Source organism: Semicossyphus pulcher, unplaced genomic scaffold (genome assembly GCF_022749685.1).
Source record: "Semicossyphus pulcher isolate SPU_LCO1_2020_fin unplaced genomic scaffold, fSemPul1.0.p SCAF_16, whole genome shotgun sequence".
Taxonomy (NCBI): Eukaryota; Metazoa; Chordata; class Actinopteri; order Labriformes; family Labridae; genus Semicossyphus; species Semicossyphus pulcher.
In genome coordinates, this window is record NW_027211670.1 from 8,781,992 (window position 1) to 8,807,640 (window position 25,649).

The 25,649-nt window shown below is 41.4% G+C and overlaps 2 protein-coding genes and 3 non-coding genes across 5 annotated transcripts; 3 read left to right on the forward strand and 2 right to left on the reverse strand.

The window, feature by feature from the left end:
* Positions 1–8,707: 8,707 nt before the first annotated feature.
* On the reverse strand, positions 8,708–8,801 carry trnai-uau (transfer RNA isoleucine (anticodon UAU)). The gene is made up of 2 exons: positions 8,764–8,801; positions 8,708–8,743 (listed from the first exon to the last, which is right to left on the reverse strand). It is a non-coding gene; the product is annotated as a tRNA-Ile (tRNA).
* Positions 8,802–13,180: 4,379 nt separating this feature from the next.
* Positions 13,181–13,274, forward strand: trnai-uau (transfer RNA isoleucine (anticodon UAU)). Its single transcript has 2 exons — positions 13,181–13,218; positions 13,239–13,274. It is a non-coding gene; the product is annotated as a tRNA-Ile (tRNA).
* A 1,239-nt stretch (positions 13,275–14,513) lies between these two features.
* trnai-uau (transfer RNA isoleucine (anticodon UAU)) lies at positions 14,514–14,607 on the forward strand. The gene is made up of 2 exons: positions 14,514–14,551; positions 14,572–14,607. It is a non-coding gene; the product is annotated as a tRNA-Ile (tRNA).
* Positions 14,608–18,391: 3,784 nt separating this feature from the next.
* Positions 18,392–21,601, forward strand: hbae4 (hemoglobin alpha embryonic-4). Its single transcript, XM_069664967.1, has 3 exons — positions 18,392–18,697; positions 20,375–20,579; positions 21,392–21,601. Exons 1-3 carry the CDS (start codon positions 18,606–18,608, stop codon positions 21,518–21,520), a joined length of 426 nt encoding a protein of 141 aa, XP_069521068.1. The 5' UTR covers positions 18,392–18,605; the 3' UTR covers positions 21,521–21,601.
* Positions 21,602–24,247: 2,646 nt separating this feature from the next.
* LOC138593165 (hemoglobin subunit beta-like) lies at positions 24,248–25,129 on the reverse strand. Its single transcript, XM_069664048.1, has 3 exons — positions 24,982–25,129; positions 24,669–24,891; positions 24,248–24,463 (listed from the first exon to the last, which is right to left on the reverse strand). Exons 1-3 carry the CDS (start codon positions 25,071–25,073, stop codon positions 24,335–24,337), a joined length of 444 nt encoding a protein of 147 aa, XP_069520149.1. The 5' UTR covers positions 25,074–25,129; the 3' UTR covers positions 24,248–24,334.
* Between the last annotated feature and the right edge of the window lie 520 nt (positions 25,130–25,649).

Genomic DNA, 25,649 nt, shown 5'->3' on the forward strand with positions numbered 1-25,649 from the left:
TTGACAGTTTGGCACTTTATGCAGCTGCCTCTGCAATCAGTGTGTGAATGGAAGTGCTTTGAGTGGTCTCAAGACTAGAAAAGCGCTATATATATATACAGTGCATTTACCATTTTATTCGTTATGGAAGACGAACGTCTCATAATTGAGATAAAAGCACTGGAAAATAATCTGCAGATACTAAAAAGGGGGAAAATAGTGGCAGAAGAACAGACTCTTGAATGTCTCGCGTATTAAACTGATGTATTAGCGAGAGCTCAGACTTGAAACTTATCTGCAGGTCACAGGTTCAAACCCGGGCTACTAATCCCGTCTTCCTCAGTAGGAACATTGACTGGCTGTTCCAGGTGTGTGTGTGTGTGTGTGTGTGTGTGTGCGCTCACTCCTGCCATCTGGCCCCAAAGTCTGCTTCCTACCTTCTTTCCAACAGGAAGCCAAAACAAATCCTTGATGACACGGGTCACTAGTTTAATTGTCTCTGTGGGATTTCTGTGCAGCCAGCAACCAAACTGCCCCCTCTTTCATCTCAACAGCGCTGCAGCCTGAAGTTCTCTTCAATGGATTTTTCACTCTTACAAACCTAGCGAGGGTGCGTGTGCATGTGTATGCAGCTTTGACATGATTTACTACTGCATTTTATTCTGTAAAATGATAAGAGGACATTTTGCCAGCAGGATACAAGGTATTGAATGCCTTAAGCTGCCATTCTCTCCTCTCTTTCTCTCTCTCTCTCACACACACACCTCCAATTACATCCAAATTATTGATACAGCTTCCATTCATTGACCTATTAAAGTAAATCAATAACACAAGGTTAATCATATGATATCACCTTAGTCTACCCCTGGGAGTGAGGCTATGCGTCCTCAAACAGGAAGAGAGAGTAAAACCTAACAGACACACAAGCACACTTGTGACTTTTACTTCCAGCCATTTGCCTCCTGTCATCACAACCTGACTTGAGGCTTCACCAGAACATTACATTTTAATTTGAAAGGAAGCCAGTCCAGATGTGTAAAACTCCTCCTGTAACTACACAACAAGCATTAACAGACAGTCACCCGTGGGTCTTCCCCTTTTAGCCTCGGGAGACCCCACCCAGAGACCCCCGTGTGCTGCAGAGCCGTTACAAATACTAGCAAACCTGCACGGTGAACGAACTGCTGCCAGCTCGGTGCTCCAACAGCGAGGTGTGCTGAGACTGACAGCCGGTGTGTGAAGCGACAAGGCTCGGTACGACACACAATGTTCCCTTGCTTACCTTCAAACAGAGACCGGTTCCCGCAGCCCTCCGCAGCTCTAACGGCTCCGCCGGTGAGATGCAAAAGCCGGTCACTTCATAAGTTATCCATCACGCGGGCAAGGGGGAGGGTAGTTTCAGTATCAAGCGCGAGCTCCAGATGTGAGTGAGGGCGGTGTTCGAGTCGTATAAAGATGTTAAATCTCTGCTTCTGTCTACCACCGCACCAGCTGACAGTTTCGATGTGAATGTAGTGAATACCGGTCCGCCCACGCTGCTGCTGCTGCTGCTGCTGCCACCGCTGGATGACAGGACACCGACCGACCGACCGACAAACTGATGCTACCCGGGCTGACCTCACTGCGTCCCCTACCGGTAATACCAAAAAACAGCATGTAGTTATAAGTAAGGGCGAGCTGTTATGAATCTGCAGGCATGTTGTAATTATGACGGTTTTACATAAGACAAACATCCCATCTGGTCAAACTGTTATATAATATGTTTGCTCTGTTGTTTCATTATTAAATACACTGACAGCTTTTAAAAAACTAATGCTAATTGCATTTATTAGGTCCACTCCAAACACTCCAAAGCAAAGCTCCATTTGTGCCTATATTTCTGCTATTGCTGCAGTCAAATGAGGTTTATTTGGTTGCATTAGTTCAAACATTTTGAGTCTGCATGGACTTTTTAGAATCATCAATTAAAAACCTAAGTGGCCGTTGAGTTTCAACAGCTTTTGCCTGAAATGTCAATGATTTCATCTCCAAATGGCTGAATAAATCTTGTCAGGAACGTGAAGGAGCAGCACGAAGATGCCCTTGAGTGAGGTACTTAATCCCCACCTGCTGTATCAACTGCTTCCAGGTGTGATATGTTAATCAGAGAGCACAGCCTGATTTTATAGGTTAAAATGAGCTAAATTTAAGCATTTTATTGTGTTTTGAAAGATGTCAAAAAACTACAGCGAAGATGATGTCTTGTTAAAGACTTTGTGGACAAGGAGAGCCAGATACAGTTATCATTTGTCATCTGGTGTTCATTTATTTCCAGCATCCCATTATTCCCATTCAACAGGGCTAACACAGACAAACATGTTCAGATTAATGAGTAATTTAAGTTCCATTTTATCAGAAATATTCATATGTTATGGTTCATTTTTGCTTCTAAGACTAAGTGTCCTTTCTTGTCATACAGAGCAGATGAGCATGGGCAGATAAAAGTAAGGTACTTGCAGGCGGAGACCTGAGGAAATCAAAATTCTGCACACACATATTTAGACACATTGACACGTAAACACGTCTGTCTCAAGGACACTTCAGCTGGGAAAACCTGTTTATAAAACCTAGCGGGGCTCTCAATATGCTGCAGAGAAAAATGCTGCAAATGTCTGATGCGTTTCGTGCACATAATCTTCACTTCTGGAGACTCCATCCCTCCCTGCAGTTGTAGATTACCCCCTATTATCTGTTCTCCCCTGCAGGGTCGGTGTCCTGTTCCTTCAGCACCCTGGATCTTCCAACTGTCCTCAACCACAACCCAGGCAACAACCTTTGAAGGGTTCATCTGAGTACCATCTCTCATCACCCCAGTGTTCAGTCACTGCAACAATATGGTTGTCAGATATGAAAGGATACGGCACACATGATAAGGCTCAGTACAAAGGATGGTTATTGTGATTATAAATGATGCTCTATACAAGTCTGTCCAGGTGTTTTGTCTGGGTGTGGTCGGGATGAATTCTTGCTTTAGATTGGTTAAATCCTGGTGAATGTGTCTGTGTTATATTTATGTTTATTTGTAACTTTGCTGAGCATAAAAAATATAGCATAAAAACCCCTTTTTGGACAAAGCACAGGTCTCCTGAGCGATATAAATGCTCAGCGTGTTGTCACAGACTTGTCGTTGAAGTTCCTGTTTAAAAGAGTTACTTTAAAAAACATCTGTGCACTAGCTCAACCACAAGCAGCAAGGCAGATTTTTGTGTGCACACATGTAAAAGAGATATGTTTTCGCCTGCTTTGATTTTATCTCCGTTCTCTGCAGGCTCCGAGGAGCATCACTAAGTCTTGCTGCTTTTTAGGGAGGGGGGGGGGGTTGAACTTAAGAACGATGGAGCTCCGCAGGCTCATGGGAGCTTTGCGATGGCTCCTTAAAGTTTGATTCAAGTGCCAAAGGAGTGGATTCTTAGATCCAGATGTCTCTGCAGAACAAAGCAGTATGCAGATGACAGACCACACTACAACATAGACCATCGACTTCAGGGACATCGTACTCTTATTTTATGTTTTGCAGATGTTCATATAGTTTCAGTTTTTAACACAGTTTTAGTTTAAGGTAAATTGATATGACTGGGTTATACTGAGCTAAAAATATGTCAGTAAAATGTTATCAATGTAAAGTTAATAAAGTTGTAATATTATGAGAATAAGGTAATTTTACTGGATTAAACACTGTTAAATAGTCAAGTTAGCTGGAGCTGCATGATAATCCAGGGGCTCGCTGGCATGGCTTCCCTGTGCTGGCTGGTATGTTGGTCTCCACATGCCACTATTAACCAACCTATTATCTAATGCATGACAGCACAACAATTGATTGGCAGCAACAGTGGATATAGCTGCAGCAACACTACACATGTGATTTGGCCTTTAACATATTTTGCTGATACAACATTTGAGCTGAGCTGGGCTGCGCTGTCGCCTCACAGCTAGAAGGTTCCTGGTTTGAAACACCGGTTCGGACAAAGCTGGCCTTTCCTTGTGCATACTCACCCCGTGCATGCGTGTGTTCCCATCCGGTTACTCCCGCTTCCTCCCACAGTCCATAGACATGCTCGTTTGGCTCATTGGTGACTCTAAAATTACCCAGTGTGAATGTGAGAGTGAAAGGTCGACCGTCTCTGTGTGTCAGCCCTGTGATTGACAGGCGATCAGTCCAGGTGTAACCTCTCGCCCAATGACAGCCGGGATCGTCTCCAGCCCCCCTGCAACCCCGAACAGGATAAGTGGTATAGATAATGGATGGATGGATGGAAAATTTGAGCTGTGAAATTAACTGTGAGAGTGTTGCAATCCCCCCCCTTAAATAGAATCCTAACCAAACATCAATAATAGTCAAATATCAGAAAACATAATTATAAAATCAAATAAAATGTAGGCCTTTCCCCCGCCGCAAACCCATTACAACTTTCTAAGTATCCTTGTTTATGTTACTTATACTCTATTTATCTATCTATCTAGTAACGTATTCGAATGAGTGTAGAAGTTATGCGTGTACACAGGTGCATGTTTGTGTGTTATGTGTGTGAACTATTTTCTGCAGAGAGGCCACGTTTCCTGCCTGTTGGGTTGCAGGTTATATTCTGTTATATACTGTGAACAGTTTCACTTTAAAGCCCACGTCATCCTGCTGTAGGCCAGGACAGGAAGCAGTGCAAGCAAACTGTCTGACACGTGGGTCAGTGCATCGTGGGAAGGACTGGGCCTGAGCTGTTATACATGTTGGTTAACTGATTTTATGATTGGTGTCTTTATTTCAATCACGTTAATATAAGAAGAAGAAAAAAAGAAAAATGGAAAGAAAAGTTATCTACCTTTAACTTTGACATAACCAAGTTTTATGGACAATTTCAGTTGTTTTTAAAACCCAAATACACCCAGTGTCAATAGCAACGGGTGTTTGAGTTTCAGTTTCAAGCTGTTCTATGAACCAAAGGTCAAAGGTTGCACATAGAGGTGGGAGACGAGTGCCTCTGCTTAGATCTAATGAATTTATTTTAGATTACATTACTAAGTTTTAGTTGTATTTTCAGTATGTTTGGCAGGTTGCTAAATTACATTGCAATTCACACAGTCACTTCAAACAGGTGCACACAAATGCCTGCCTCCATGCATCCAATGCAGTGAAGACTTGTGCCTAAACACTGTTTACCGCAGCACTCTTTGCTCTTTGTTAAGCTGCTTGCTGAGTGAGAGTCACATTACGTGCAGGACATACAGAGACCTGCTTCCCTTTTCTAAAGACCGATTACAATGCGTAGCAGTAGGAGACGAGCTTTACAGATAATCAGCAGCGGCAGGAAACTGGAGAGGTGTGTTCATGCTTCATTTGGAAGCTTTTATAGACGACATGTGGAGTTGATTCACCTTTTCAGCCCGCTGTCTTAGATTGTTACTTGCCTTCTTAACATAAAAGTTGTTTTAGGTTTTAAACAGAGGATTAACCACAATGAAAAAACAGGAGCTAATGCCTTCCAGTCATACATGGTTGGTTACATGAAAAGGACCATTACACTTTATTTTTTTAAAACATGTTTTCAGCAAACCCTGTTAATTTTACTGCTGACCAATTAACAAAACAAACTGTATCCAGTGTTTCAAGTCATGGACATCCAACAGCCTGAAGCTGTTTATAATTGTTTTTCACTAGAATGGAAACTGCTGGATTACATGATTTTTGCATGCTATTGTGGTGCAGACTTTTTAACTTGTAAGAGCATTTGTTATACTCGAATCTAGCAAATTAACTAAACTAAACTGAATTAACCTTCTGATAACTATGTATATTGTTCTAACAGGATGTCCAATCCAAAGCACATATTCACCGCATACTGCTTTGATAAAATATTGTAATCGTAATCATTATCTGTACATACACAATCTCGGATCCCATCGGCTATAGTGAGGAGTGCTTGGTGTGTTTTTGTCTCCCCCTCCCCCTTGCGCTCTGTCTCTGTCACTCTCCACACACCTGCTGTGGATCTCCAATCAGCACTCCTGCCAGCCATCAAGCAATCACCACCTCTTACCAGGACCCACCGTCGGTCCCTGCCGGATCGTTGTCCAGCTCAAGTTTAGCCTTTAGCCTGTCTGCGTATCTTTCCTGTTTGTTTGCCCGCCTGCCGTCTTTACTGACATCTGCTCTCCCTGTCTCCAGGACCTCCATTTTTCCAACCAGCCCAGCCAACCTCCTTCTGGATCACTCCTCGTATCCCCAGCCCAGGACCCCCACCTGCTACCCCTTCAGCATCCTCTGCCAGCTTCCTACATAAATCACCTTTTGAAACTTCACCTGTTGTCAGTCTGCATCTGGGTTCGGCCTAAATTTGTGACGGAAAATGTAAATAAATAAATAAATAAAGGGGTGTTTTGGCAGCATGCAGTTAATCGCCTCGTCCAACATCTGCCTGGTTACAGGCATTAAAAATGACTTAATAGAAATAATCAGTCTTGTTGCTTTTGTAGCTCATATAGAGGCGGCATTTGTGCAGCTTTGTTTTTCATATCAGAAAAATATCTGACACACAATCTGAATATCCATAATGTTTCTTTAACATTGTTCACCCATCATTTCATACTTCATAGCTCCACCTTGTGGAGTGTTAAAGGAATGATAATGCAAAGCAGCCTGAAACTCAACCTCCCCCTTCATGTACACATCAGTAGTTGCCTCCTCTACCTGCAGCCTCTCTCAACAACCTTTTAATTTTGTCTGAAAGCTGTTGTCTGAGCCTCCGCCCCCTGTCAGCTGACTGCTCCACCTGCAGATTATGGCTCACATTTGCAGCCGTAACCTCCTTTTCCAGCCTTCGCAACCAACCTGCCATTTCTGCCTCCATGTGCAGATTGGAAAAACCATCTGCTGCCCAAGACTCTACCTCCAGCTTCTTTTTACAACTGCATATCATTGCTGATAGCGCCATCATTTGTCTCCACCTCAGACTCCAAACACCAGACATCATCTTCACCTTCAGCTTCTGTCGGCAACCCTCTGCCACTGATACGTCCACCTTAAGCCTTTGTTAGCAACCTGCACATTCTGCCCCTATCTACATATTTTGGCTTACAGCTGCAGCCTTGACCTCAACCTCCTTTTGGTACAACTCTGCGTCTCTCAGGAACCTTTACATTTTGGCTGAAAGTTCTCTTCTGATCCTTAACCGCTTCCCTCTGTCAGCTGCCTCCCCCACCTGTAGCTTTGGGCTGACAGCTGTAACCCCAACCTCAACCTGCAACTTGTGCCTCAATCTGCTGGTTGTTACTGATAGCTTTATCCCAAACCTTCGTCTGCATCCTCTGCCAGCAGCTTGACGACGCTGACTCAACCTTCAGAATGTGAAAGACAGTTGCAGGATAAACTTCCACTATACTGCAGCTGCCACCTACACCTGCAGATTGTTGTTGAAAGCTGCAGCCCATGCCTCCACCCTCAGCCTTTCCTAACGACCTACCATCAGTTGACAACACAACATGATGCCTCTGCCTGTGGCCAACCCCTCTATCTAAAGCCCAGCCACCTTCAACTTCCTCTTCCAACAGCAATGTTTGCCTAGCAGCTCCAGCAGGTTGGTGGTGACCTGCAGAGGCTGGAGGTTGAGACAGTAGGTGCCTGACAAACGGCCACTGCTTGTGGTAGGGTGGTCCTGGTGTGTCCCAGAGGTGGGGGATATGTTGTGGCAGCTGCGTTCAACAATCTGCATTCAGAGGCAGAAGTTGCAGGTTCCTGGCAGAGGCTGGAGGTGGAGGCCAAGGGGTAGCTGTGTACAACGTTCTGAGGATGGAGGTGGCAGGTTGCTGGCAGGTGGTGGCAGCAGCTGTTGTCAACAATCTGCAGCTGGATTTATGTTGAAGGGTTGCTGAAAGAGGGTAGAGGTTGGTGTACAGCTTTCAGCCAAACTCTGCAGGTGGAGGCTTTGGCTGCAGGTTGCTGACAGCGCAAATGTAGGAGGCACTTGCAGGTTAAGGGTGGAAGTAGTGGATGGAAGACGGGGTGGCAGATGTCTTCCACAATCTGTATTTGAAGAGAAAGAAGCTGGAAGAAGCCTCCACCTGGATTACAGTTGCATCCATCTCCATCCTCTGCCAGAACCAAGCAATTGGCCCCTCTCTTGCAGCCTTACCTCCAGTAACCTGGAGCTGATGCCTCCACCTGCAGATTTTGGAAGACATCTGCAGCCCAAACCTACACCAACTGCCTGTGAAGGTATGTGGAGGTTTGGGTTGCAGCTCTATGACTCCATTTGCTGGTGGAGGGGGCAGCTGCGGGTGTGTGGAAGAGGCTTAAGGTGGAGGCAATCGGTTGATGAAGACAGAGTCTGCAGTTAGGTGGTAGACATTGTAGGTGCAAGTTCAAGCTGTGGAGGCAGAGGCTGAAAGTTGTTGGACTGTAGGCAGGGCTGTAGCTCATACTCAGACTACTGGTGTAAGGCAGAGTCTGCAGGTGGTGGTAGTAGATGCTTTTGTTTAGGCATCTTTTTCAACAATCTGCAGGTGGAGGCAGAAGCTGCAGGTTGCAAGAAGAGGCTTTCGTTATTGATCTGCAGCTGACTGCAACAATGAGGCGGTAGGGGTGGCAGCTGTAAATGTTGTTAATGTCATTATTTTTTACTAGAGTCTAGAGTCGAGGCAGAGTGGAGCAAGGCATATTTCAGAGAACTACATTTCCAAAACCACCATGCTAAAACTCAGCTGCTCCAGGTGAGGCTCGAACTCACAACCTCGGCATGTCTCTGCAGGTTACTGTCTTATAAGTACCGCGCGCTGACCGATTGCGCCACTGGAGCCTGTTACTCTTGAGGAAGTGGTTCTCATGGTAAAATTGGGTGGAGCACTGCTGGGAGTTAGCTGATGTTACCACAGTATGTTTGTTCCAACCAGGACTGGATTCACCCACTGGTTCTACCAGGTTCAAAAGAAATACAGATCCCTGCTGGTATTAAGGAGTAAGAGCAGTAGTAGTCAGGTGACGTCTCCGCTTACTGTCAAGATTCGGACCTGTGTTGGTTGCAGAGAGTGGATCATTGTGATTCATGTGATCTATTTTTCTCATGATTCTATTACTACAGTCTAGAGTCTGATCAAAGTACAGGAAGGCATATTTCAGAGAACAACATATCCTCTTCCACCATGCTAAAACTCAAAGCTGGGGAACAATAGTCTGTATGGGGGGGGAAGAAAGAGGAAAGAAGGGGAAGAAGGGGAAGGAAGAAAAAGAGGAAAAAGAGAAAAAAAGAGAGAAAAGGAGAGAAAATGAGGACTCTTAATGGCTCTTCTGCATGTGAAAAGCCCCTCCAGCTCATAATTTTTTATAATAATTCCAGAAATCACCCAAATGTTGAATATTTGTAGTTTCTATAAATAGGAATTATGGATCCAAAGGTTGCTGGTTCTGTCCCTGCCTGGATCAACACAAATTTCACCCAAAGTGCTTTGGATTGTTTAGATTAAATAAGTGAAACAAGTTAAATGAGTTATGAGTTATATGACATAAGAAAACACTTATTAGTATTCAGATTTAGTGAAATCAATACTATTTGTCATTCTGTATTTTATTATGCATTCATGATGTGCAGGAAAGTGATAGTGTGATTTTCATTTCACCTCAGTTTTTAGTTTTATAGTTTTATTGACATTAATTCAAAGAACTGTATAAGTTATAAGACATTATTCCGAACTAATGAATTGAAAATATTAGCTTTTATTGTCTCCTTTCCATCTAAGAAAGGGTAATTTTATAGTCACAATATTATGGTACTGTATTGTGTTATCATGCATGGTGGGGCAAAAAGCAAAACCTTGTTTGACTCCTGGTTTTACACTGAGATTTAAATAAGTCAAATGAAAGAATTGTTGTAGAAACAAACCACATATTTATTATAAATAGAAAACACAGTGAAAACAAAGACGTCCCACCCCCCAAACCCTCTCTTTCACGCACCCCATCTCCACACACACGCACACAACATTATAGAACGACAATTAATTGAACACAACAAAATAAATAAGAAAAATTATGCCAAAAATGATTAATCAAATGACTCCGGTAGTGCAAAGAACACAATAATGAATAAATACAATACCAAAAAAAAAAAAATATAAAACAAATGTCTGCCCTTTTCCACTAAATGTCTTCCAGCCACTGCTCCAGTGGCATCCCTGCATGGGACAGTAGATGGTCTGTGGCCGCTTTCTTCGGTGGCTACACTTTCTTAGGAGGCTAAAGAGAAGCAGAAACATTAGTATAAAGAACACAACATCAACAATCTGCACATGACAATTTGATATTAGTTTACAAATACCTTCTTAGTATGGAAACCACAGTCACATGTCTGTGGGCCCCTGAACAGAGTTGCCTGCCCCCTCAGCTGCATTGGGCATTCCTCAATCTGTAATATTTCATGACAACAAATAAGCAAGTCTCTTTTTAAAAACATTTAGCTTTATCATTTATAACTGTATGCTAATTGCTTTACACAACTCTACCTTCTGATAGAGGTCACGCCACTTCTTCTGGCAGGGAGCAGGCCTGTTTCCTGCATCGGACGGCCAAACACCAGCGGCAGCAAACCTCCGCAGGCGTCACATCCATTCATCATCACCCATAGTCCTGTGTTTTTGTTGTGTTGAAGCCATCTGTGGCCAAAGAGGAGAAAAAATGTACACTATCAAATCCCACCATCTTAACACTGGTAATGCTACCATCATAAGATAAGATAAGACAGAACAAAGTCAATGTTAATATAGTATAGATATGTGGAATTAACTTATTCACAACTACTAATAAAACATAGAGATTAAGCATGGAATATAGGGCAAAAATACATAAACGAAGGGTACAAGAGGTAAAAGTAAGGGTCATGTTGTGTGTAATAATTCAAGTTTCATTAGAAGTATATGTAAGTTATAAGGTCATACTGTAAACAAAACACTGTTACTGTGAAATTGTTATTTAGCCTACCACACAGCAAAACTCCCCATTCTTTTTTAGTAACTGACCCCTCCCTCCACAAGATGTTAATAAATAATCAATAAGCTCATGAAATAGGGCAATGTTATATTCTATATATTAATAACTTAGCCGAAATGGCCTCAACAACGTTAGTATCGAGGTGATACGACAACGACGTGCGGAGATACAGGATGCATGACGATGTAACACGACAAAATACAATACAAACATAACTTACGCGTCTCTGACGCTGACAACAATAATCATTGTAGTGACTGAAGACATTGACCGTGTTAACCAAGACGACTGTCGCTTTTTTTTTTTTAATACCGACAACTGGATTTGACACAAAGACGCTAACCACAATGGCGCGAACGATCAATATAATAATATATGGATGACAATAGTTGTATTGATGCCATTTACCTTGAGATTGAGAGCTGAAATTCCGCTTCGAGTTTGAGTTTGCCGCCGCATCCGGTTCCCCGCAGAAAGTTGGACTTGCGTGGCTAAGATTGGCTGAGAGCAGGGAGGGGGGCGGGAGCTAGAAAGCTGAAATCCCCCGAGCGCCATTGGTTGGGAAAGATGAAAATTCTGAAATCCCCGCGACGCGATTGGCTTTGAAAGCTGAAATCGGGAGGACGCGATTGGAGGCTGGGAAACAGTCGGACGGGGGTGCGGTGCCGCCAAGGAGGAGGCATATTTGCTTGTAGAGAGTTATTTTATAGGCCGCAGTTGTCTTCAACAATCAGCAGGTGGAGGTCAGATAAAGACTGTTAGTGGCTGGAGGTGGAGGCCGTTGCTGCAGGTTGCTGGGACAAGCTGCAGATGAAGGCGCCAGCTTTTGTTGTGTGGCGAAGGCTGGAGGAGGAGGCACAGGGTGCAGGTATCAGTAACAGCAGGTGGAGACGGCAGCTTTATGTGGAGGTTTAGGCTACTTCCGTCAGCCACAATCCACAGGTGGTGGCACACAGTGTGACAGGCGTTTAAAAATATATAGAGAGAAAAGAAAGAAAAGAAAATAAATCTCCTTCCTCATGACTCCATGTTTGCTTATGCAGGTCATATCGAGGCATCAGTATTAATTTAGTTTTCAATACATCTGTCTGTTGATCTGGTTGTTGGATCTGAAAGTCACCATGACAGAAAACATAATTATAATTGTCATTTTGACTGTTTTGTACTGATTGTCTTACAATACAATCAGCTAATAATGCATCCTTTGGATTTTGTACAAATATAATCAAAGTAGATTTTGCAAAAAATGTTTTCTGTAGCTTTATTATTCACAATTTTGTTACAAAATTTACTTTTAATTATCATTATTATTTTTAATGCTGCTTTACTCCTAGTTTAAGTATGGACGTAGCTCTTGGACTGTGCTTTTTTGGTTGTGTTTTTTTAAGTGTGACAGCTCCCTAAAAGTGAAGCCAAACCCTCTCTATCGCCCCCTGCTGACTGGCTGCAGTATAGGTCATAAAGCCCGCCCTTTTTCCCCGTGTGTACAGGGTTCCCTCTGGGTACTCTGGCTTCCTCCCACAATCTAAAGACGTTCTCTTTAAGTTAATTGATGACTCTAAAATTAAATGTAGGTGTGGATGTGACTGGTTGTCCGTCTCTTTGTGTCAGCTGTCTACCTGTGATCGCCGCCTCTCGCCCAATGATCGCTGAAAGAGACATATTTTCATTTTTACTGTAAGGCGGTTTTTCACATTCAGATTTATTGTAATAGACAGAAAAAAACAGTATTCTTTTGATTGTTTGATCGAGTGCACTGAAAGTAGAAATTCACAATGACAAAACAACTTTTTTTTTGCAGGCTTGTTTCCACAACTCACGCAGGTGCTCCATAAACATTACAGAGAGCCGTCAGGTAATGCATTTTCCCTGCAATTGCTTGTTTTTGCCCCCTGTGATTATTTATATGTAGTTCTAATTGCTTTGAGTTCATTAAATATTCGTTGTCATCACACAGCAGCGGGAACGATTCGCGCGTCTGCAAACAGAGAGCACCTGTGCGCATTTTACGCACGCGGCACAGCAGCGGTATTATCCTTTCTCATCAAGCCGCCTGACGCCACAATGAGGATCTAACGGTACTCTCTAAATATCAGATATGTGCGCTGCTAATACACACAGATCTCAGGTGTAACTGCAACTGGAACACAGTTTTCATTAAACGTGACTTGAGATCCAATTCACTGATGGAGACAGGCTCCAGTGGCGCAATCGGTCAGCGCGCGGTACTTATAAGACAGTAACCTGCAGAGACATGCCGAGGTTGTGAGTTCGAGCCTCACCTGGAGCAGCTGAGTTTTAACCTACAGACAGTGAAATTAAACACATTCGAAGTCATGTTCTCACACTGAAAATTGACAGCTTAAACATGAATCACCAGACGTCTAAAAGCCACCATTACTGTGCTGGCCTCTTTCAGCAACATCTGCATATTTGAATGCAAGACATATGATTTCTAAGTTAATTGCAAATATTACAATAGTAATATTATTATTACAGTAATTTTGGCCTTTCATTAAATCTGAGTTGTGATCTAATTTGATTCAATTTCTGGCTCCAGGGGCGCAATCGGTCAGTGCGAGGTACCTATAAGACAGTAACCTGCAGAGAGATGATGTTGTGAGTATGAGCCTCACCTGGAGCAGCAGAGTTTTAGCATGGCTGTAGAGGAAATGTACTTGAAATATGCCATTCTTAACCAGACTCCAGACTAGACTCGAGCTGTTTGTGTGACTTAAAGGAGCAATTCTCCCCACTGTCTCAAAGCTGGCGTTCTCTGTAAACAATAGAAGCAATAATATTTAAAATTGGCGCCATAGCTGTGGAGAGAGATTGCTTTTTTGGCCAGTTGCATGTGAATGATTTCATAGAGTTCCTTTTGCTGACAGTCAAATGTTAAAGCAGATAACAAGAACAAGAACTTTATGAGGACAGGTATTCTGTGACTTTTTTCAAACAGCCAGCGACCCTGGTAGGACTAAACTTCAAATCACTGCTTTCTTCTTCTGGTGATCAAGAGATGTTCGTGTCTTCACTTGGTGATTTAGAATAAACAGGTTCATCTTTCCTTCATGGCCCCTGTAGGACCAGTAGATGAATTAGGTCCTAGTTGGAGCATTATAGTAAAGTCAGTGAACTCAAGTAACGCCCAAATTCAATGTGAAAAGTGTGCAGTATTTACAAGACAGTGACCTGCAGAGTGATGCTGAGGTTGTGAGTTTGAGCCTCACCTGGAGCAGCAGAGTTTTACCTGCAGCAATCACATTCTGTTCATCGTCAGAGTTGTCAGTCATCAGTTGGAAAGCTTAGAGACTTAAAGTCAACACCACCTTTGCTGTGCAGACAAAGAATTGTTTGTTAGAGTTTCCTTTTCTTCATCCCTCAGAGGAGACACTGCCCGTGTTCCCAGCAGTCATTTCTAAAGCATCCTATTGGTCAGAATCTGCTGAGTCATCTGTTGGTGTTGAATTTCCAGCTTAGCTCCATTGGATTAACCTGCTTTCAAATCTAACCAGAAGAAGGTAAACATGCTCCAGTGGCGCAATCGGTCAGCGCGCGGTACTTATAAGACAGTAACCTGCAGAGTGATGCCGAGGTTGTGAGTTCGAGCCTCACCTGGAGCAGCAGAGTTTTAGGATTACAGCTGAAAAAAACCCCTCTTTGACAGGTGCAACAGGAGCCCACATCAACCTCAAAAGTAATAGTCTAGATCCTCACATACATTTGTCGATCTTGGGCCCAGATGTTCAAAAATATTCTGATCTCATTCCTGCTGTCTGTAAAGATCAAGGCAAGAGAACACGTTGTTCCAAAGAAGAAGAAGATTATCCTGATGCGATCCCAGCAGAGAGGGATTCAGGCTGGATTTCAGAAGCGTAATTTAATACTTAATTATGTCAAACTTTTAAATCAATCAACATTTTTACAATAAAGTTTATACTGTAGACAATTTTTTAAGGGTTGTAAGAAATTAAATAATCCACCAAATAGCCGTCGTATCAAACATAACATATCCTTTTTAAAGCAACTGTGAGGGATATTCATTTTGTGTGATGTTGGCGCCCCCTGTGGACAATTTATGTAGTGCACCGTCTCATTCAGAGCACTGGTAATCCGGATGTGGTCATCCTGAAAGGTCTGTATCTGGATCAGGTTGATCCAAAAACTGGTTTTACTTTGAAAAACCAGGACAAAATAAGATGGATTAGCTGATCGTGGATTGAAAAAAAAGTGATGAAATGTTCTGAATAACTGGGCCCGTAGATTCTAATTTTAGAAGGCTCTGTCACTGAGGAGCTGAGACATGATCACACATGTATTCTGTGGGTAAGAAAAGGGGAAATATAACAAAAAACATGTTAAATCCACATAAAATACAGTTTAAAAAGCTTCTGTTTAAATTAGGATCACTTAAGGACGGAGCACTCGGGTGCCTTTAGGGGGCACCATACACTGACCACAACAAGTGCTTCAAACTAACACATCCACACAGCAAGCATGCAGACAAGTGGTGTCCCAGGGCCTTTAACCACAGTATGCAGCGAAGACATTATGCAGCTGTGAAGTCCTGGCTGTCCTGTTTAGTTCCATCTTTATCTTTTGTGATTGTAGTGACCTTAAACTCGCAGCTTAACTCCACCTCAACTGGGTACAGATTTTACAGCACAGGCCAAACAGGCTCCAGTGGCGCAATCGGTCAGCACACGGTACTTATAAGACAGCAACCTCCAGAGACATGCCAAGGTTGTGAGTTCGAGCCTCACCTAGAGCACCTGGAGTTTTAGGATAATCGTTAAGAAAAAATGATTCCTTGACATACACAACAATAACTCACACCAATCACAAAACAAACAGTCAATTCTTACATCTTGTGTTTCCTTTCTAAACTTTCTAAACAGGTTTTAATGTACCACACAAATGTCCATGAAGTCACATCACTTCCAGCTAGTATGAAAGCTTAAAAACGTTAGATAAAATAAAAGGGTTGAATTGAGTATTAAAGTTGAGGCACAGGTTTAGCAACACTATCCTCCGCCCGTTTATCATTATAGCTCAGTGACTGTTTATCACACAGACTGAAAGCATGACTGTGCACTTTTGCTAAGCTGAAGATCCTGTCATTATGCTGAGTCAGACCTCACTGCTGACACTGACAAGTCTAGTTATGATTCAAATGAATAAAACATAAAAATAAATATATTTTAAGGACAGCACTAGATGTTTTTGATAGAAGGCCTATATTAAATCAGATGGACTATTACTCAAGCGATCTGCTTTTATATCCCTGTTTCTGGTCTAAATGTTGCACATGGTGTTATGTAATCACTGTGAAAATGATGAATCCTGCTTATATGTGTATTAAAAACCTTCCACTATATAATATAAAAGCACACAGAAGCTTAAAAACAGAAACCAGCATGTCATGGGTGCACATAAGGGTGGGGGGGTCGTGTAAGGTCACCATAATGACTGCAGAGCCTCGATGGGAGGTTCCTGCATGATAACCTCGCTGGCACCGGCCCTCTCTCACCCCCACCCCTCTGAGCTTTTAGTCTCAGTTTGCACGTGTCCTTAGACAAACTTTAACTCGTGAAAAAACATGCGTCATTTGTTATTCCTGCAACATTTTGAATTATTGACGATGTATCCCGCTGTCCATTTACAAAGTAAAACCAGAGCTGAGGGAGTGCAGTCTATTAAAATCACGTCTTTTATTCCAATACTGAAAGTCAAAATGACATCTTTATCCAAGTCAAAATGACATCTTTATCCATAATTACTTTGATGTAATTTATTGGGGACTCTTTAAATTAGGTCTGGGTCACAAGAGGTCATAAGAGGTCATCAGGTTGTTTAAGATCAGGTTGGCTGAGTCAGTGGTGTCTTCTCAGTCTCTTCTTAAAACTTTTAAAGACTTTTATTGATTTACATTTAAATTTTTACTGGAATTTAAATTCTTAAAAGTTTGCTTTTGCTTATGATTTTATGACCGCTTTTATTTTGCTGACTTGGTGAAGCACTTTTGTTACAAATGATGAAAAATGCTCTATAAATAATGATTATTATTAGTATTATTATTATTATTACTTTACTTTACTTAGACTTTTACTTCATTTTTTGCAAAACCAAACGCAGCCAGAACTTCTACATGTAGTGTAAAGAAAGGCATATATTTGTAATAGTTCTATTAAATATATTTTTATTTTAAAGAATAATTTTAAAAAATGTCAATTACATATTATCAATTAACACGTTATCAAAACCTTGTTTTCCTTACATTGTAAAATTAATTCATGATGCCTTCTTTTTATTCTATTCTATTTTTTTCCCGTCTTTTTGCGTTGCTTTTCATGTCGTCTGTTTATATCGGATTCAAGATTCATTCAAGTCTTTATTGTCACTGTGCAAAACCACGAAACAGTGACGCATCTCCCTGAGCTGCGTGGTGCAGAATAAGATCAAATGTGTACAATAAAATATAGAATAACAAGAATAGATAGATATAAAATAGCCAACTTGTTTACATATAGTGTAAAGAACAGTGAATGTAATATAACAGATCTCGCTTATTCCAGAGAGAAAAGGGCATATTTAGTGCAAAGTTGTGATCTGATTCAGCTGATATTAGTGATGATTTGTATCAGTGTTTCTGCTCATTAAGTTGTTTTTTATTATGTTTTTGTTGTTGTTGTACTTTCCTACTTTCCTATGTGGTAGTTATGTGGTTTTATGATTAACTGTCACTTTGCACTAAAAAGCATGACTGATATGACGGAGGCTTTCAGACGGGATCTGGTTTGCCTGATTTTGAGGCCCTGCTTCTGCAGAGAGAGGCCCCCATGTGAAGACTTTAGCCTACTTTTTCAGTCACTTGTTGGCTTGTGTGTTCCTTGTTTTTCAATTGATGATTTTAAACATATAGTCAGCTAGCTCCTCTGTGCAGATGTTCTCAGTCAAGTGCAGGAATAAAACACACACCATGTCTCACAGCAAATGTTAAAATCCTCACATTTGTATCTTTGTCTCTTGACCAGCAGCTTATGGAGCTGCAGATAGTGGCAGCTCAGACGCTTTATCTGAAACAGTCTCCTCCACACTGCAAAGATGCCTCTGACTTTCATTCTTACAGTCAGGGTGAAAAAGACCATTTGTGGAAATTCAAAGAAATATTTAAGGATAAGCAATTATACCCCTGCTGTTGTATTAAAAGCATCTTCATTTTTATTCATTTCAAAGTCAATTAAGAGCAGATAAAACACTTAAACCTGCTAAAACCCACAAAAACAAATAAGATGAGTGGCACACTGGCACACACACTGCAATTGCAGTATCCAGCGTGACGCACGTTTATCTCGCAGCAGACAGCGCAGCGGTGGTGCGGAGCCCCCACCCTGCCCTGCCTGTTGTCCGATAACACAGAGGACGGAAACAACACTGAACCTTTACACCTCGTGTCCTTCACAAAAGGAATGATTTCTTCATCTTGTTTTCGTTTTTTCGGCGATAAAATGGTCGATTAACAGCGTTTACGCGAATAATCAGTCGCCTGTTGTGAATCTAACTTAAAGTAATCTCACTGTCTGGATTTTGAGCTGCAGTCAACTTTATAAGACAGACTACGATGCTCTCAAAGAAGGAGAGGGAGCTGATTGCAGAAATATGGGAGAGACTGACTCCTGTGGCGGAAGAAATTGGATCAGATGCGCTTCTTAGGTAGGTTCACACTCAAAAATACACACAAACTCTTTTTGTATCTGAAATATCATTTGTCACATGTAACACGTGTGTCTTTCATTGTAAACTCACATACACACCTCCAACACTAAATCTGTGGTGTGTTTTGGAAGGCTTCCAAACGGATCTATATCTTAGTGTCCCATCATTATTTAAAAAAACCTTAAACAATCAAACTTAAAGCCACAAATAAAGATGTAGTAGTAAGGAATTTATGGTATAAAGCCGTTTACCCATAAGCTACTGTAACCTTAAATTTGATGGCTATAAAGGTAAATGGTTGATTAACGACTCAGGATATAAATCCTACATGATAAAGAGGCACCACAGAAAGCATGCACGTCAATCTGATGATGACGACATTGGGAGCAACAAGAAGTAAACAAGTGCATCATTGCTGGTGGTATTCAGAAGAATTTAAATCCTTTACATAAGTATAAGTTCTAATACCACACTGTGAAAAAAAACATTAAAGTATGTACGTAAGTATTCTCAGCAAAATGTACTCAAAGTAAAAGTGCTCATGTTTTGGATAAATATTACAGCTGCTTTAATGTGTATGTTGCATTTTACTGCTCTAGATGTCCGGGGTGGACCTTGTTCTTACTACTTTTTATACTGTTGGGTAGCTTAATCTACAGCGATGCATCATATTGTATAAGATTATCATAAGTTACAGTACAATGTGCTACGATAGGATACGTTACAGTACAATAAATTACAATACAATGTGCTACAACACAATACGTTACGATCATTATGCTATAATATAATTCGAAAACTACAGTACAATTTGCTACAAGACGAAAAGTGGAGATAAGCTGTGTTAAGATACATTATGCTACCATACGTTACGATGCAATATAGTATACGAAACCTTACAACACAATATAGGATGATACTATATGTTACAATACATTTTGCAATGATACAATCATTTGTGATACAATATGCTACTATATGATACGTTAGGATACAATACGATACTTTACGAGGCAAGATGCAATGATACAATATGCAAAAATACAGTATGCTACAATGTTAGACATTACCGTACATTATGTGACGATACAATACTTTATGATACAATACGTTGTGATACAATATGCTATGTTACGTTACACTACGATACGTTACAATACGTTACGTTACGATACGATACGTTACGTTATGATACGATACGTTAAGTTACGATACGTTCCGCTACGTTCCGCTATGCTACGTTACGTTACGTTACGATACAATGTGCAATGATACGATATGCTACGATACAATATGCTACAATATGAAAACAAAGGTAGAACATGCTTACTGCAACTTTCGGAGGATCTTTTCAGGATGTTATGAACAGGTGGGTTCAGGTATGGCCTAAACTATTCTTGGAACCAAATAAAAACTTCCCGTTCAAAACATTACCAGAGCATCGTACATAACATTCTCAGAACGTTCTTAAAGCAAAACATTTCTAGCTGGGATGCCCTTTATTGACCCTGCAAGAAAATTTGCCTCAGAATGAAATGCTGCGCACATTTAGCTGTCTCCATAGTTGTACAAAGAAGAGTCCCTGTCCTGTGAGAACCACGTATCTCTAAATTTAAAACAACTAGAATCGTTCATTCATAAGAATTAGAATGATCACTTCCTTTTCTTCCACAGGATGTTTGCCTCTTACCCTGGTACCAAGACTTACTTCGCCCAACTGGACATCAGGCCTCACTCGGCCCACCTGCTGTCTCATGGGAAGAGGATCGTTCTGGCCATAGCCGAGGGAGCCAAAGACATCAGCCGGCTGAACGAGACTCTGGCTCCTTTGCAGACGCTGCACGCCTACCAGCTCCGGATAGACCCTGGGAACTTCAAGGTGCCTTTTTTAGTAGAGCATCACTTCTACTGATTAATTAATGTTGCTCATTGAAAATGTTTTTAATGCAGTGTGCTACTTTATTTTGGAGTACTGTTTAGTCATAAAACTTTGATGAGTTACTCAGTCTGCTTTAATCTTTTATCTATTTGAATCTTGACATTTATATAGAGTAGGTAACTTTTTGGAATATATACTGTATAATTGTGCTAATAAACTCAACAAACTAGCGTGTTTTCAGTGGTGTCACAATGACATCACCTCCAGTTCTTATCAGATCTCACTCCTGACGTCAGCAGCTGTTTACAGCTTCAAAACCAACATGGCTGTCACAACTCATGGAGCTGTTAGGGTTTTTGCAACACACGTATATTTTACCACACATGGAAATATAATGTATACTGGTATGCATTTGTTTAAGCATAGAATATTTTGGAAGATGCTAAGTATGTTACTGCATTTTGAACAGTCTTTCTCTGGCCGGGGGTGTCTGAGGGGTGCCAAACATTTTCTGTACACAGAACAAGAATAAGAGATTAAATCATTTTAGCCCCTAGGTGGGAGGTATGAAGCATGGAGGAGATACTGGAAGGGTTTTACTGGGAGTCAGCAGCAGGAAATGTTCAGTTGTGCCTCAAATAGGAAGTCAGTAGTGCTATTCAACACTCGGCTCTTATATATAAAGTAGGAAATGGACTAAGACGGCACTGAACAAGAAAATCCCAGGAGTGCAGATCAGACCTTTTTACTTGAACAAGAGACCCAACTGGAATGAGAATACTGTCGGTAACGCACCTTTTCCCTCTCTGCAGCTCTTCTCTCACTGTATGCTCGTGGCTCTGGCGTGTTACCTGGGCGACGACTTCACGCACTGCGCACACGCAGCGATGGACAAGTTCCTGTCAGCTTTCGCAGCCGTGCTCGCCGAGAAATACAGATGAGACCCAGAAACGGGGTTTAATGAAGTATATATATAAACATTTATGATGCATTATAATCTGATGTATTTATGTATGTGTGGATGTTACAGTGCAATGTTTTGTAGAAATAAAAATGTGCAATAATCACATTTAACATGTGTTTGGATTCATTGTAAAGAACCAAATCTGTGATTTACCATGTTCACCCCATGAGTGTGCACAGCTGGTTATTTTCTAAGCACACCAAATGTCATTAGACAATACTGAACCCCAAATTTCTCCTGTGTGAGTGCGTGTGAATGGTTAGCTGATTAGCGGCCTTGCACTAAATTAGTGTGTAAATGTGTGTGTGTGTGTGTGTGTCTGTGTGTGAAATGGTGAATGTTGACATGTAATGTAAAGCGCTTTGAGTGGTCAGACAACTAGAAAGGTGCTATATGTGTGCAGTCCATTACCATTTTGAACCTCCGCTTTTAAGCCCAAGAGTGAGAGGTGCTAACAATGTGAAGTCAAAATGTTAAATCCCCCGATATCTGGGAAACTTACATAAATGGCCAGTCAAGACTAGTCTTAAGCCTTCTCTGTGAAACTGGCCATTTATGTTAAGTTTCCCAGTTTCCCAGATTAAAATGTCTGTTTGAGCTGTCTTAACTTAAAGCGACTTGCACAGACTTATCTTATAATAGTCATAGACTTAGCCTGGATTAACCTAAACTGATTGCAAGAGGGAAGGTTAGAGCTTCTCTAGGACTAAATTAAAGCTTAAATTAATCCTTCAAAGAGGCAGGTTTAACTCCTGCTTAATACTGTTTGTGAAGAAGCATGGACTATTTGGAATATCTAAATGAAGACCAACATGCACTACAGAGGCCGGCCAGACGAGTAGTTGTGGATAAGTATGAGTGGTTTTTTTTTTAATTTAAATAGTGTTCAGCAAAACTAAATGAGTGATGAAATCAAGGCCATCTCAAGATGTAGTTTGTGGTGATTAAAATCCTCCATTAGAAGCAAGAAATATGACAAAAGTGAAATAGTGAAAACAGTAAAGATATCTCACAAAAAGTTCTCGTCATATTTTTATTTGTGCTGAATCTACCACTGATGTTGAATTGCGGAACTGTCCGTGGTACTGAAATATACCTACAAAGCTGTCTGTGGTGCTGAAATACCTTCCGAATGAATGAACTTACCTCATTAAAGTGAATACGGAGAAATCCCTTGCACAAAAATATGGGAGCTGTCTGTGGTGCTGAAATAATTGTGTAATCTGACGCCTCCATTAAAACTGCACACCACAGTTGTAAACATAAGTTGCAGGTAAAAGATAAGAAACAATAGACACAAATACAGTCAAATATCAAATCACGAGTCATGATTGGGTCACGTAAGTGTAACTTGGACAGAAGCGCCAAGATCTCCTTCGATTTCATGAGACATACAAATAGCGCCCCCAGCTGGATTTAACATTGTTTGTCAAGCACCGCTACATGACGAGTATGGGGAGGAATATTACATTTGAAAGTTATTGATTATTTGAGTTCAATTTTTATGTCTTTTATGCTTCATCTTATATAAAGATCATATTTAAATACCTAAACATCTGCAGCAGCCGCTTCGAAAAATCATTATTCGTCTTTTTAATGACTATTAATTCTGCAGAATTTATTCTCGTTTCTCACAGTGTCTGCTTGTTTTAGTGGTGACACCAAGCTCTGTCTTATCTTTAAGGTTAAAGGTGTCCTCATATGGCTTTGAGCTTGCACTCCTCAAACTGAGGCATTTTTAAGGGTTGGAGCGCTTATCTATTAAAAACTGCGGTCAGAGATAGTCGTAGAAGAAGTGCGTATGTGTGAGCGATCAAGTGAGTATCACACGGAAAAACCAGACCTCAAGACTGATAGCCCATTTGTCCTCAGCTGAAACCGAAAACCCATTCATGACTTTTATTTTGGGAATATTTTTGTTCATTATGATTATCATGTATTTAGTTTATAGTGTGCTTTATAAGAAATATTCTACTGTAAACGTCCCAAGGATCAGCGAACAAGAGTGACTCTAAAACTCATCAGGATGCTTTTACAGCTCACTGTTACCCGGTCATAGTGTCTGTCTCTTTTCCTGTTCTCCCCCTCCTTTTTGTCTCCTGTGATTCCCTGTCTGTCTCTCTCTGTGCTGTGTGTGTCTGTGGGCGTGCTCTCCCCTCCTGCTCCACCTGGCTGGCACACCTGTTTATAATCATCTTATCAACACTGCAGTATATGAACTCCGGCTCTCCTTCCACTCAAGTATTTTTGGTCTTGTATTTTTGCTTGTTCTTGTTTTTTTGGTTTTTTTTACCTTGCTTTTTACCTGTGCTTCAGGTGCAACATCCCGTGTGCTCAGTCTGTTCGGTGCTTTCTCAGCCTGCCTGCCTGTCTGCCCTCAGCCCTGCTCTCACCACGACTCCAGACCTGCCAGTCAGCTCATCAGCTCTCAACATCCTTTTCTTTGAACAATAAATCTCCTTTTGTCAAATTGTTAACTGGCTTCTGGTCTGTTCTGCTTTTGGGTTCAGTTTTTAACAATCATGGGCTCACCTCAGGTATTTGTTTGATTTTTCTTTCATTAATATATATAAAGACCATTTCTGATTAGGGTCTGTAATTTTGCCTTTGAAACTTTTTAATCAGAACCAAACATCAGTGTAATACTGTATGATCGTTGTGCGTAATTACGCACGTACAAAAACAAACACAAGGACAAGAAATGAACTTTGCTTCAGTGTGAATTTATTTCTTTATCAAGGAGACACATAACAGATGTTAGGCCTCCTTTTGGTGCCCTGTTGTGGCAGGTTTAGTGGTACTGCTTTCCCAGAGCGGACACCACAACGTTCATGAACTTCTGAAGGGCGGCCTGTGTGTCAGGGGTGAAGGCGCTTCCCATTTTGGCGGCGACGACGACGGCCAGGCAGTCAGCCAGCAGCTATACCAAGAAAAGAAAAAAATGAATCCCTTTCATATATTTACATTGATTAACAATACTGTCAGAAATACAATTTGAATCCTAGAAACTTTTCGTTTTCAGATACACGTTTTTTTACATGCCTTTATACCTGTGATGCCAAAGTGTTTGAAATGTGTGCGGGTGAGTTGAAGTTTAAAAAAAATGACAAAAACTGAAAGTTTACCCGGAAGTTGTCGGGGTCGACGTGCAGCTTCTCGGAGTGCAGCTCGCTCAGCTCAGTGTAGGTTGCTTTGATGTTGTCCATGTTCTTCAAGGCGCGGTCCAGGCCGTGCAGCACCGTGATGCCGTGTTGCGCGATTCTTTCGTTGCTCTTGATGGCTTCAGCGTTGTAGAGGTTGCCGAAGCCAGCGAAATGCCTCTGAGTCCAGGGGTAGACGATCAGACACCTGCAGGGAAAGAAAATGCGACAAATGTAAAGTTATACATTAAATGTACAATTCATAGCAGGTTAGTTTCAGGAGTGTTGTGTTCCGTACCTGCACAGAGCCTTGGGGCCGATGTCATCGTAGTTCATGCCGGCGAAGATGCCATTGATGATCTTGCGCTCCTGATCAGTCCACTTAACCATGTTGGCTCTTGTTTAGTTTGCGTTCAGGCTTGAAAGAAAAGGCTGAATGTTTGTCCAGCCTGACCTCCGTCTTTTTAAATGTTCTCAAGCGCCCCCGCCCTGAGGGAGAGGAGCTGTGATAGGCTGGAGATGAAGAGTCTCAGATTAACTAGAATCTCCGTCAGAAATGGTCTATCGGTTTGTTACAGATCTACAGAGATGCCAAATATTGGTTCAGGTCCCGTTAAATTGCTGCAATATGGGCAATGTGTTCTCAGGCTTAACATCCAGAACGCGTCAATTAGGCCTTTGTTAGTGGTGACTGAATTTAACTTAGATGTTAAAAACTTGGGTTTTGAAGGAAAAACTGTGTACAATTTATTTGGGTCGTTTTGTCCTGTGAAATGAATCCTCTTCCACACAAAAACTGCCATTAGCAAAGGTTACACAGCATCACTGTCTGAGGCAGGCGTTGGATAACTCACTATAATGCTATTGTGAAGAATCATGAGCTCATCTTGTCTCTTTGTTTGAATAAAACTGAATTTGTATTAAGGCCTTTTACTTTTTAGGGTCAGTATTTTTGCTTTTGCATCT

What these genes read in the sequence shown, in the direction of transcription:
- hbae4 (XM_069664967.1), top strand. Translation starts at nt 18,606, where the DNA reads ATGCTCTCAAAGAAGGAGAGGGAGCTGATTGCAGAAATATGGGAGAGA. An exon ending in GGATCAGATGCGCTTCTTAG is followed by an intron (nt 18,698 to 20,374) that starts GTAGGTTCACAC and finishes TTTCTTCCACAG; the next exon opens with GATGTTTGCCTCTTACCCTG. An exon ending in TAGACCCTGGGAACTTCAAG is followed by an intron (nt 20,580 to 21,391) that starts GTGCCTTTTTTA and finishes CCCTCTCTGCAG; the next exon opens with CTCTTCTCTCACTGTATGCT.
- LOC138593165 (XM_069664048.1), bottom strand. Translation starts at nt 25,073, where the DNA reads ATGGTTAAGTGGACTGATCAGGAGCGCAAGATCATCAATGGCATCTTC. An exon ending in GGCCCCAAGGCTCTGTGCAG is followed by an intron (nt 24,892 to 24,981) that starts GTACGGAACACA and finishes CTTTCCCTGCAG; the next exon opens with GTGTCTGATCGTCTACCCCT. An exon ending in TCGACCCCGACAACTTCCGG is followed by an intron (nt 24,464 to 24,668) that starts GTAAACTTTCAG and finishes TTCTTGGTATAG; the next exon opens with CTGCTGGCTGACTGCCTGGC.